General features: G+C 42.0%; 1 protein-coding gene and 1 pseudogene across 2 annotated transcripts in view; one reads left to right on the top strand and one right to left on the bottom strand.

Annotated features, from left to right (window-relative positions):
* Window positions 1-12,789, bottom strand: part of CTNNA1 (catenin alpha 1) — a 178,928-nt gene that overhangs the window by 24,287 nt on the left and 141,852 nt on the right. Inside the window, exon 10 of the mRNA XM_082650230.1 lies at window positions 8,106-8,198. Coding sequence (XP_082506356.1) covers window positions 8,106-8,198 — 93 coding nt within the window. The remainder of the gene's footprint in view (window positions 1-8,105; window positions 8,199-12,789) is intronic.
* On the top strand, window positions 4,558-6,159 carry LOC309819774 (importin subunit alpha-1-like; annotated as a pseudogene). The gene has a single exon. The product of its transcript is annotated as an importin subunit alpha-1-like (transcript).

The raw sequence follows: 12,789 nt of genomic DNA, 5'->3' as shown, positions 1-12,789 counted from the left end.
AATGGATCTCACATTTATATATTTCATCCAGACCTCTTTCCTGAACTTGACTTTGCTTCTTGCATGTCTAACAAGCACCACAAAATTAACATAAATGACAGCTCCATCCTTCTAGCTACTTAGGATCAAACCCTGGAATTCTGGGCTTCCCTGGTGGCGCAGTGGTTGAGAGTCCGCCTGCCGATGCAGGGGACACGGGTTTGTGCCCCGGTCCGGGAAGATCCCACATGCCACGGAGCGGCTGGGCCCGTGAGCCATGGCCGCTGAGCCTGCGTGTCCAGAGCCTGTGCTCCGCAACGGGAGAGGCTACAACAGTGAAAGGCCCGTGTACCGCAAAAAAAAAAAAACTGGAATTTTTCCTGACTCTTATCTTTCCCCTCCACTTCACAACTAATCCTTCAGTAAGTTCTGTCTTCAAAATATATCCAGACCCTATAACCAGTGCTCACCACTTCCACTGTACTCTTGCCTTTGTTTTGGTCTCCTATGCTGCCGTAACATAATCACAAAACTAGCTGTGCTTAAAACACATATGTGTTATCTTACAGTTCTGAAAGTCAGAAGTCTAAAATGGGTCTTACAGAGCTAAAATCAAAGTGTCAGCATAACTGTTCATTCCAGAGTCTCTAGGGGAGAATCCAGTCCTTGTCTTTTCCAACCTCTAGAGGCTGCCCACATGCCTTGGCTTGTGGCCACATCACTCCAACTCCTGCTTCCACGATCACATCTCCTTCTCTGATACCAACACCACTGCTTCCCTCATATAAGGACCCTTGTGATTATACTGGGGATGCACCCGGATAATCTAGGATAATTTAACCATTTAAAGATCGTTAGTTTATTTACCTCTGCCAAGTCGCTTCTGCTATATAAGGTAACATATTCACAGGTTCCAGGAATTAGAAAATTGGGGGTGGGGGCAGCACATTATTCTGCTAACCACAGCTTCCTAAGGGGTCCCTCTGCTTCTATCCTTCCTCAGAGAAGTCAGAGAGACCCTGCTAAAACCAAAGTTAGATCATGTCAATCCTCTACTCAAAACCCATCAATGGCTTCCCATGTGACTCAGAGTAAAAAGCCAAATGCTTTACCATGGCCCTAAAAGGCTCTATACCATTCACACTCCTGTTAGATACTTGACCCTCCTTCCTCAAAGCCTCTATATTTGCTGTTCCATCTTCCTGGAGTGCTCTCCCCTCAGACACCCTCTCTGACTTGTTCTGTCATCTCCTTTCTGGTCTTTGCTTCTACATCACTTTCTCAGTGAGGTCTTTCTTGACCATCCCAACCATGCTATTTAACACACACACCAACATTACATGTTACATTAGAAGAGAAGGTCTCGAATCAATGATTTAAAAGCTTCTAACTTCAGGGGCTTCCCTGGTGGTGCAGTGGTTGGGAATCTGCCTGCCAATGCAGGGGACATGGGTTCGAGCCCTGGTCCGGGAAGATCCCACATGCCGCAGAGCAACTAGGCCTGTGCACCACAACTACTGAGCCTGTGCTCCACAACTACTGAGCCTGTGCTCTAGAGCCCGCAAGCCACAACTACTGAGCCTGTGTGCCACAACTACTGAAGCCCACACGCCTAGAGCCCATGCTCCACAACAAGAGAAGATACAGCAGTGAGATGCCCACGCACTGCAACAAAGTAGCCCCCACTCACCACAACTAGAGAAAGCCCACAGGCAGCAACGAAGATCCAATGCAGCCAAAAATAAACAAATAAATTTATTTTAAAAAAAGAAAACTCCAGGCCAGATGGCTTCATTGATAAACTCCCCCCAAACATTTAAAGAAGAATACCAGTTATATAGACTTCTCAAAAAAAATGGAAGAGAGGGAAACACTTTCCAACTTTTATGATATGGAAATCAGACTTTACAAGAAAACAAAACAACAAACCAATACCAATATGCAAGGCTTACAAGGAAACCAGAGTACCTCAGGAGGCCTGTTACCTGCAGGCCTCCATGGGAGGGGGGAAGGGAGGAAAGAGGTACAGAAAATGCTGAGAGAAACTTTTAGTCAGAAGCATCTCCTTTTAGCTCTTCTGTGCAACTACTGTGTAAGAAGATTAGAGAATATCAGAAGTGGAAAAGTGAGGTGATTCAAAGGTAGATGGTCCTATGATTGTGAAATAATACATGAATGAGAACTTGAGGCCACAGGCTTCCCTGGCCCGTATGCCTTGGATGCTCATTTAAGAGCTATATATTTTCCCACTACCTATATAGACCAGGCCTATCTGGGTTTATGCTTATTTGATGCTTGTCAAGCCTGTTAGCCACAAAAATGATCAGCATTCCCACAGAACAATGGGAGAAGCAGCAATATGGAAAATAAATCTAAGGAGGCAGAAGAAAGAACCAACAATTTTATAAGTTCTTTCTCAATTTAGTTAGTGAGAAATACCCCCCAAAAAAGACAAAGAGGGCTTCCCTGGCGGCGCAGTGGTTGAGAGTTCGCCTGCCGATGCAGGGGACACAGGTTCGTGCCCCGGTCCGGGAAGACCCCACATGCCACGGAGCGGCTGGGCCCGTGAGCCATGGCCGCTGAGCCTGCGTGTCCGGAGCCTGTGGTCCGCAACGGGAGAGGCCACAACAGTGAGAGGCCCACGTACCACCCCCCCAAAAAAGACAAAGAAATGTAGATAAGCAGCAGCTTCAAATACTTCATTCACTCTTGCTTCAATTTCCAAGGAAGGCCATATGAATTATCAACTGTCAGAAACATGCTGTTGGCAGGGTTTTTCTATTTTCTTTTGACCAGCATCAGATGAATTGAAAAACTGAAGTGTTTTAAGCAGCTACCATGCACTAAGACTTGAGCACATCCATGAGCAAGATGATTGGGGGGTGGGGGGCATGGGGGTAGAGAATCAGGTTCTTTCCCAAAACAGTTAGATTTTTTTCCTGATAAAAGCATGTGAGGCTGGGCTCTCTGCTCAGATGGAGAGAGGTCCCCTTTCTGATGAACAGTGCGATACTGCAGACACAAAACAGAAGGCAATGCAGGGAAAGAGCTGACCTACTTTCTTTCCTACTCATAAATCACCAAAAAATGTGGGTGCTTTTTTCTCCCCCAAGCAACAAAATAAATCCACTCTCAGGTTACTTTGCCTGAACTCAACTTTAACACCGCAAATATCAGAGTTAAGTCGCTTAACTACTAAAAAGTTAGTACTTTAGAACAGAATTTCCCATTTCCAAAAATTAATTTGCTATTGGGTGAACTGAAAGATGGAGAAGAAAACTCCTCTACAGGTTCCATCTGTCACCTCTCCTCTCCAGAAAGGAACAATAAGGTCTAAGAACCAACTCCAGACTGTAGGTGGAGCCACAGAAAAGCAGCCCCCGGCAGAGGGGCCAGGGCTGCCTGAATGCAGCAGTGTGGGTGTGAGACCTGAAAAACAAACCGGAAAAACCCAATACTGTGGATGGATGCTGACAGTAGCCTCAAATAAAGAAACATACACTTTAATATAATAACTTTTTGTCTACATGCTACAGCATATTTAGCCTAGTCAAGTTGATTAACGTGCCTAGGGTTTGTTTATCAAACAAGCCAGTGACCCTGGAAGGAAACACCTCAGGACTAGGACCCCCCGATGCCTGACATCACTGCCCACATCAGGCTGAAGAATAAGGAGAGGGCTCCACTCCTCCTGAGAGGGACAGCCATCAGCTACCTTAAAGAAGAGGTCCTTTGAGCATGAAACACATGGCCAGGGTAGGTAAGATGCAGCTCCCAGAAATCTGGTTTACGCTCCTCAAAGAATTTCAAAACTTTAAATTAGTTACCAATCCTTTAAAATTGAGACTTGTCAAAAAAATCTGAATTGCTGACTTCTCTTTAAAAATAATGAAAGAATCTAGCAATAATGGGTTGGAGTGGAGTCACAGTTACCTCATTTAGAAATGGCACATGCTACATAGTTTGTCATTACCATGCCTGCAAATGTCTACTGTATTTGCCATCATTGAACCTGCCCAGCCCTGTCTGTGAGCAAGGGTAGGAAGGGGCCTAGGAGAGAATCTGAAGGAATAATCACACCTAGAGAAACACCTTTTTATCTAGGACATACACCCAATTCCAAGTGTGGTCTGGACACTGTCTTGAGGTCTGTTCTAGCAGGAGAAATGAACCTACAAAGGAGAGGGAAAAAAGGTGCTTTCTGAGGGCAACCTAAAACCTGGGCAACATGTCCCAGCCAAACATGACTTATGCACACCATCACTCTCATTAGGATCTACTAGACTCTCCATGTGATTTTTTTTTCTAGGCTTTAAGATCATTTATATAAATACTCTTAGTAGGTGTGATCAGCGTATGTTACCATCTGTTTCAGCCAATATGTGAAAGCATTGTCGCTTTTCAAGCATTTCAAAATCAAATGGAGAACCAAAGGCATTAAAAATAAAGTGCTGGCACACCCTCGGGCTGACCGTAGTGGACATTGTGAGGGCAGCCCATGCGCAGCCTGTGCGCCCCGCACCACCTCCTGTGGAAGCTTGAGTCAACTGTGTAGCTTTCTTCCTTTGTCTCATAACCATGTCCACCAATGAGGATGCTAGTTCACCAGCTGCCCGCCTTAACAGATTAAAGAACAAGGGGAAAGACAGTATAGAAATGAGGCAGCGCTGAACAGAAGTTAATGTGGAGCTCAGGAAAGCTAAGAAGGATGACCAGACGCTGAAATGGAGAAATGTCAGCTCCTTTCCAGATGCTGCTGCTTCTCCACTGCAGGAAAACCGCAAAAACCGGGGCACTGTAAATTGGTCTGTTGATGATATTGTCAAAGGCATAAATAGCAACAACTTGGAAAGCCAGCTCCAAGCTACTCAAGCTGCTAGGAAACTGCTTTCTAGGGTAAAATAGCCCCCCACAGACAGCATAATCCGGGCTGGTTTGATTCCAAAATTTGTGTCCTTCTTGAGCAGAACGGATTGTAGTCCCATTCAGTTTGAATCTGCTTGGGCCCTCACTAACAATGCTTCCGGGACATCAGAACAGACCAAGGCTGTGGTAGATGGAGGTGCTGTCCCAGCATTCATTTCTCTGTTGGCATCTCCCCACGCTCACATCAGTGAACAAGCTGTATGGGCTCTAGGAAACACTGCAGGTGATAGCTCGGTTTTCCGAGACTTGGTTATCGAGTATGGTCCAGTTGACCTGCTGTTGGCACTTTTGGCGGTTCCTGATGTGTCATCTTTAGCACGTGGTTACTTACATAATTTTACCTGGACACTTTCAAATCTTTGTCGCAACAAGAATCGTGTACCCCCCCCTTAGACTCTGTTGAGCAAATTCTTCCTACTTTAGTTCATCTCCTGCATCACGATGACCCAGAAGTTTTAGCTGATACCTGCTGGGCTATTTCCTGCCTTACCAATGGTCCACATGAACGGATTGAAATGGTTGTGAAAACTGGGGTTGTACCCCAACTTGTGAAGCTTTTAGGAGCTACTGAATTGCCAGTTGTGACTCTTGCACAAAGAGCCATAGGGAATATTGTCATTGGAACAGATGAACAGACTCAGGTTGTAATAGATGCAGGAGCACTTGCCATCTTTCCCAGCCTGCTAACAAACTCCAAAACTAACATTCAGAAGGAAGCTACATGGACAATGTCAAACATCACGGCTGGCCGCCAGGACCAGATACAACAAGCTGTAAATCACGGATTAGTCCCGTTCCTTGTTGGCGTTCTCTCTAAGGCCGACTTTAGGACACAAAAGGAAGCTGTATGGGCTGTAACCAACTATACACGTGGCGGAACAGTTGAGCAGATGGTATACCTTGTTCACTGTGGCATAACAGAGCCGTTGATGAACCTCCTAACTGCGAAAGACACCAAAATTCCTCTGGTTATTCTGGATGCCATCTCAAATATCTTTCACGCTGCTGAGAAACTAGGGGAAACTGAGAAACTTAGTATGATGACTGGAGAATGTGGAGGTTTGGACAAAATTGAAGCTCTACAAAACCATGAAAATGAGTCTGTGTACAAAGCTTCATTAAACTTGATTGAGATTGAGATCCTCCTCTTTCTCTGTGGAGGAAGAGGAAGATCAAAATGTTGTGCCAGAAACTACCTCTGAAGGGTTTACATTCCAAGTTCAGGATGGCACTGCTGGGACCTTCAACTTTTAGATTGTACACCTGAGGCATTAAGTTGTTTGTTGTGTACTATGTTTGGTAGAAGTTTGTCTTACTGTTTCTCTACTAAGAACTCTTTTTACATGTGGTTTGTTATTGTAGCACTTTTTACAAAGAAACTATTCTTGAACAGTTCCAAACTGTACATACTATATGAAGCTTCTCCTCTCAGTGGGTTTCTTATTTCTATGTGGAATTTCATATCTTGCAGTGTCCTGTAAATAAAGATTAAATTCCACCCTTTTCTTAAAAAATAAAAAAATAAATAAAATGCTGATAGGGTAAAATGGCAAGCTTGAGAAAAGAATGCCAAATCTTTAAAATCTACTCTCAATTTATTTCATACAACTTGGTCATCCATGAACTTTCTGTAGGTGATTAAATTCATTGTGCTTATTATCTGTACAGCTATTGACCAGTAGCAGACTTCATGACTGGATTAAAGCTGGGGAAATGTTGATTAGATAATGTGGATCCACACCTGGCTCATCACACTCATACTCAGATGAAGCAGCTCTCACTGGCATACTAACCCACATGGTTGAGAATGAGAATAAATGCCCTAGCTAACCTGTGTACCAGTTAGGATCCCAGGTTAATAACCAGGCTTTACTTATTTTGGTCACCTACCTTGAGTGTCAGGAATTATACATATGAAAGAACCAAAGTATTAGTCATGGTATATTTTAAAGTTGGTTGCAGACATAACATAGAAATTTCATTCCTGTTACCTCTATTCTATTACTCCAGTTCCCTTGCTTTATTCCCCTTTATTTGTGGTCAATGCAATCTGAGAGGACATTTAGAAAGAGTTTAATGTAAATCTTCAGAGTATGCCCATGACCATTCTCTACCTGGGAAATTGAAGAGGCAACCTCTTCCACCAAAACAGCACTGACACTGCTTAGAAATCCCTGTGAGGGGCAAGGAGTGTCAGGCACACAAAAAGGATCAGTTCCCCTCACAGGAGGCAGGCAACTCACCTAACATTAAACAAAGCAACCATTCTTCTGTGTGCTTCAGAGTCTTTCTAGAGCCCCAGATGCTTAACCTAGCCTGATCACCAGTCTTCCAATATGCCATTATAAACGGAGAAAAGTTCTTAAGCTTTTACTTCAGTAGTTGGCTGAATTACATTATTAATATCTGTATCATAAGGCTACTTCAAGACATAGCTAAGTAAGGCTTCTAGCTCTTGAATCTCATTCCCTCTAACAAGATCCAAATACTGGGCATCACAATGGAGTGTGGGTGGGTAACAGTTATTCTTTCAGGCTTGTGCGTAACCATCCCGATTCCAGGACTACCACATGTTGCAGATGGCCCTCCCTTAGGGAGGGTGTAGAATGGCCACTGCCTACTCTCCATTTGCCAGCAATGGAGGACACTATACATTTTTTTTTTTTGGCTTCATTTTTTGGCTTCACTGCTGCATGGGGTTTTCTCTAGTTGCGGTGAGCGGGGGCTACTCTTCCTTGCGGTGCACGGGCTTCTCATTGTGGTGGCTTCTCTTGTTGTGGAGCACTGGCTCTAGGAGCACAGACTTCAGTAGTTGTGGCATGCAGACTCAGCAGTTGTGGCTCGCGGGCTCTAGAGCACAGGCTCAGCAGCTCCGCAGCATGTGGGATCTTCCTGGACCAGGGATCGAACCCATGTCCCCTGCACTGGCAGGCAGATTCTTAACCACTGTGCCACCAGGGAAGTCCCGACACTATACATTTTTAATGAAGGGCAAGGAGACAGTAACACATGATGCCTTAAGGGAATATCGCTTAAAGTCAAACAAATTTCTCAAGCTATATAGACTGTGGATCAGCGTTCTGTCCTCAAGACTTCTATCTAAAATCCTAAAAATGAAACTAACAAAATAAACCTCATCCCCACTCTAATAACCCAAATCCAATTTGGTGAAACCTTAAACATTGCTGGTTGTACTTTACCTGAGGACAGAGGGCTTCTAGCTGGCTTGCAGACATTCGAACAAGCTTTACACCTTCTTCATTGTTTGAGATGGAACAGGCCAAGTTGGCAACCTAGAAGAAAAGATGAAAAAGACCTTTGAAGATTTTTCTCTTTTAACTTTAAAGGAAAACAAATGTACACCTACCCTATCCCTGACCTTTACAGAACAAATGACAAAAGCACCAAAAGTGTTTTACTTCTCACAGATTGATTACCTGCTTATGAGGACAAATTTTTTTAGCTCTGTGCTAAGGAAATTAAACTCATAACACAGGTCACATTGTAAGCTGGTGGCAGAACACTGAAAGATCCTAGGGCTTGTAACTCACCAGCTTTACATGGGCTCTAACCTGCCTGAACAGTAAGTTGAGAAAAAGGGTCTCCTGGTGTGAGACGTGAGAAAAACCAAGGAACCAAAGGCACCAAAGAATCATTGGTACCCTCAAATAAAAATGTACTCTGCAGCTGTTCTTAAAGGAAGGAAATCGAAATTCTAAGCTGCTGTTCTCATTTGACAGGTGAATGGATGCTTACTTTAAGCCAAGATGAGTTTTATTTGAACGCAAGGCTATTTTTCAAATTAAAAAAATAGCATTAACACATCAAGATGGACCCAAGTCCACCCTCATCAGAAATGGAAGAAGAAACAGAGATGATATCCCATAGTTAAGAGCAAAACTGTCTTTTAACTGGTTTCTCAAAAGCACTGACAGCTGGACTGTTTCCTGAATGATGCTATTTCATTTGAACTAAAATCTTTACCTTGCCATCCAACTGCCTCAATGACACTACTCATGTAGCCAGAAACAATCTTTCCAAGTTGTATCATACTTCTGCTGAAGCTCTGGCTGTGCTGAGAATGTTGTTCTGTAGCGGCTGCTAGGGCTGTGATCACTTACCACTGTTTCTAAATAAACAGGCTTGCCAATTCCATTAGCAATACCAAGGACCAACTGAATACACAGTGCTGAGACATATCTTACCCCAGTTGCAAACTGAGTTATGAATGATAGAGGCGTAGGCAGTTGAATAACAGAGGCACTTTCTGAGAATTTAAAATGCCAGAGTAAACAAGGGCAATGGCAATAACCTTTGATTTTCACTCCTCCACCCAAGTTAAGCAGATAAAGGCACAAGAAAAATTATATACCATTACTGTTGTTCGCAGTGTTACAGTTAGGGATTATCAGCTTTCTGTAAGACTGCGAACTATCACAATCCTGCAATGCCTAATCACAAGAAGAAACAAAAGAACATAGAACTTAAACATAAAAATGTGCGGAAAAAGAAAATTAAGTCAGATCTTTAATGGGTAAGGGCCTTCAAAATCACACAAAAGAAGTAAGATTTATACTCCCTGAAGGTTACAATTCCACTTTCCAGTGTCAACTGGACCTGAGCAAAGAGGCACTTCTATTCATGATGACAGTCTATAGAGATAATTGTTGATTTCTATTTGTTTCCTTTAAAAGTGCTACAAAATATGACCTAAGCTAAATTCTGTAGAAGATAAAACTGTTACAAACATTATCCCTCAAATGTACATTTTATGATGCTCTACTGAAGGAGAAAGCTTAAATTAGATGTGTTTATGAAGCCACAGCTTCTATTGCTTCACTGCCTTAACAAGGCATTTTGAAACCAAATATAAAATTTGAGGCTGATGACTGAATTAGCAATTTGGGACAACAAAGATCCCTAGTCCCACCCCATGCCCACCATTTTCGGAGGCCAGTCAAATGTTAGATTCAGGAAGGTCTGTCACTGTTTCTGCCTTCCACTCTCTAGCCACTACTAGTATAATTTTATATTCTCCCAATTTTATGAATCTGTAAAACTCAGAAAAAAATAATTAAATTAAGAAGCAAAGGATTACAATAAGTATTATCTACTACAGATCAGACACATGAGATGGTGTGTGGCTAAAGGCTGAAATGGCTGACTTTTGTAAACCATCTTTCCTGTTTCCTGATACAAATCCTAACAAGACTTGGGAAGACTTATTCTTTATTTTAAAAACATTACTTTAATGTTCTACAAGAGTACACTGCCTGTTTCAGGAGGCCACCCCGTCTGCCCTGGGAGGAGGAAGTGGGCACCTGTCACTGACAGTCTTCTCCAGATGAATGAGCTTCAATTCACCCTCCAGGGAAAGCGCCACTCACTCCTAACAATGACAAATGTGCAAATGCAACATCTCGACCACAGCTCTCTGAGAAGCTAACCTCATATACTAGTGCCAGGCTTGACTGCCATGAAAGCTGGGAATGAGGGAAGGGGCTTCCTAAATACCTCTTTGTGGGGCTCTAGAAATCTGGGATAGCAGCTCAGTAGACTGAAGAAGTTTCTGAAGTTTGAATTAAAAATACTCAGAGCAGCTAACTTCCAGAGAACCTAGCAGAGCGGAGACTTTGGAGAGTGATGAGTAACATCTCTAATTTGCTTTCGGAATAAATTTTTATATCTTTGCTACCACAGTAATTTGTGTATTAACAATTTAAACATCTTAGATTCCTGCTAATCTAAGAGGTCGGCTAAGACTGACACTATGACTACCAGCTTTGGAATCATGAGGCCTCTTTTGCACCACTTCTGCCTATCCCATTTAAGTTTGGACCCTGTAGAAGAGCACAACATTTCAGAAAACTTTCAACTCCCTGATTGAAAAAAACCAAAGAACAGCCCTGGGCTTTAGCTGGTTTTAGGAGTAGCCCAGTAATAATCTGTGCTGTGCAGGAAAAAATTGTCACAGCCAGGCTGTGTCAAATCAACAAATATGACATCTGTACATGACAGGAAAGACAACTTTTCAGACATGTAGGAAAGCTCTAGAATTTCTTTACTTAAATAAAATGTATGAAACAAGGTTACAAGGGGGAAAAAATATACCATTATGACAAATTTTCCTCTGTTATACATGTGTTGATGACTTTAAATAAATTTAAAATTTGTTTAAGTCAAACATAAGTTGTTTCCCACTGCCCCTTACCCTGGAACCTTTGCAGGAAGACAAGAAGAGATTTGTTTTTGTTCTTGGTAATAAATTAATGACCTACTCTCACAGTAGCCTATACCTGTTGTGGAGGTGCAACAAGTGACAAGAATTGTGGAACAGGGAGCTTTTAAGTCTTAAGTAGTGACACCACGACCTGAGTAGCATGCCGTAAAGTTGAAGCTCAAACTCTACATCACTTGCCATGTGATCTTGGGTCAAGCTACCACCTGAGTTTTCTTCTTCAAAATGGTTAAGCTCTCTGTACTCTCAAAAAATCCAAAGTAATAATAAATCAACTTTTCCAAACTTGTCATATATGAAGAGAGAAGTCCCAACTGCACATCATATAAATTTCAGAACCACTGAAGAAATTTCTAACAATTACTTCCAAACCCACAGAAGAAATGATGATGAAACAGGTCAAGCTTCCAACTTTCCAATTTCCAGGGACGGGTGTTGGCTATCTTATTAGGAGGAACAAGATAGCTAACCAAAAAGTGAAGCACACATGGGTGACAGAAAACTTCCAAACTGGACTGTGATGATGACTGCATAGTTCTGTAAACTTAGTAAAAACCATTGAATTGTACACTTAAAATGGGTGAGTTTTATGGTATATAAATTATACCTCAATCATGCTGTTAAAAAAAAATGTAGGGTAAGCAGGTGAGTAATTAAGGGAAATCAGCAGAGGCTAGAAATGAGAAAACAGAAATTCAGAGAGGTAAGCAAGCACTGAAAACTGTTTATGAAGGGAGTATGTGTGCCATTCTGTGGTCAGAACTTGGGTTTTTAATGGGTCTCATAAGGTAGATGCCTTAGATGAGAGACTCTGCACAGAGCTGGGACAGCCAAAAGGCAACATCCTAAGTGAAAGAGTGAATTAAGAGAAAAGTCAACATGAAGAGCAAAATAGTAGGATACTTGCCAGTATAAGCCCTAATCACTCCCTCAAGGAGGAGAAAAAAAAAAGGTCTCTCCTGTAAATTCTAACCAAAGGCTGGCCCTCCTCAGGGGTTTAGGTATAGAAATTATATTATTTATCTGGCCCCCCAAAACTTTTAGGTTTAGGAGGTCATGTATTAGTAGTATCCGTAAGCAACTGGCAGAAGTAAATATAAATGGAAATTTTCTCTGATGGAAAGTAATCTAAACCCAGGCCTCAAAGAATTCCCAAATACGAAATACCAGGAATGTGAACCCACAATAAAAAATACAGGAAGTACACAAGGAAATAAGGCATCTTGAGCAAAAGAACTGTGTAATAAGATCCATGACTTGCAGATACTTAAACGATCAAAAGTGGAGTATTAAGAAATATGTTTTTTTACATTAACAGAGATAACACAAAGGATACAAAGTATAGAAAAGGAAAAACACACTCAGAAATAACTAGGCAGATTTGAGAAGGATCAAAATAGAACTTTAAGAGAAAAGTAATAATGTCTACCATTTCTAGATATTTAAAATAATATCGACTAGACACTGCTGAAAAGAGAATTACTAACCTGGAAAGTCAAACTGAAGAAATTATTCAGGAAAACCAAGACATTTTCATGACATGAAACCATAAAAGGAATTAAGAGACATGAAAGATAAATTGAGGTCTATTATTCAACTATGAGGATTTCAGAAGGGAAGACAGGGAGAATGCAAAAGAGGCAATA

This window comes from Grampus griseus (genome assembly GCF_964374135.1).
Source record: "Grampus griseus genome assembly, chromosome: 3".
NCBI lineage: Eukaryota > Metazoa > Chordata > Mammalia > Artiodactyla > Delphinidae > Grampus > Grampus griseus.
Note: the sequence above shows the minus strand (reverse complement) of the source record. Positions and strands in the feature narration are given on the sequence as shown.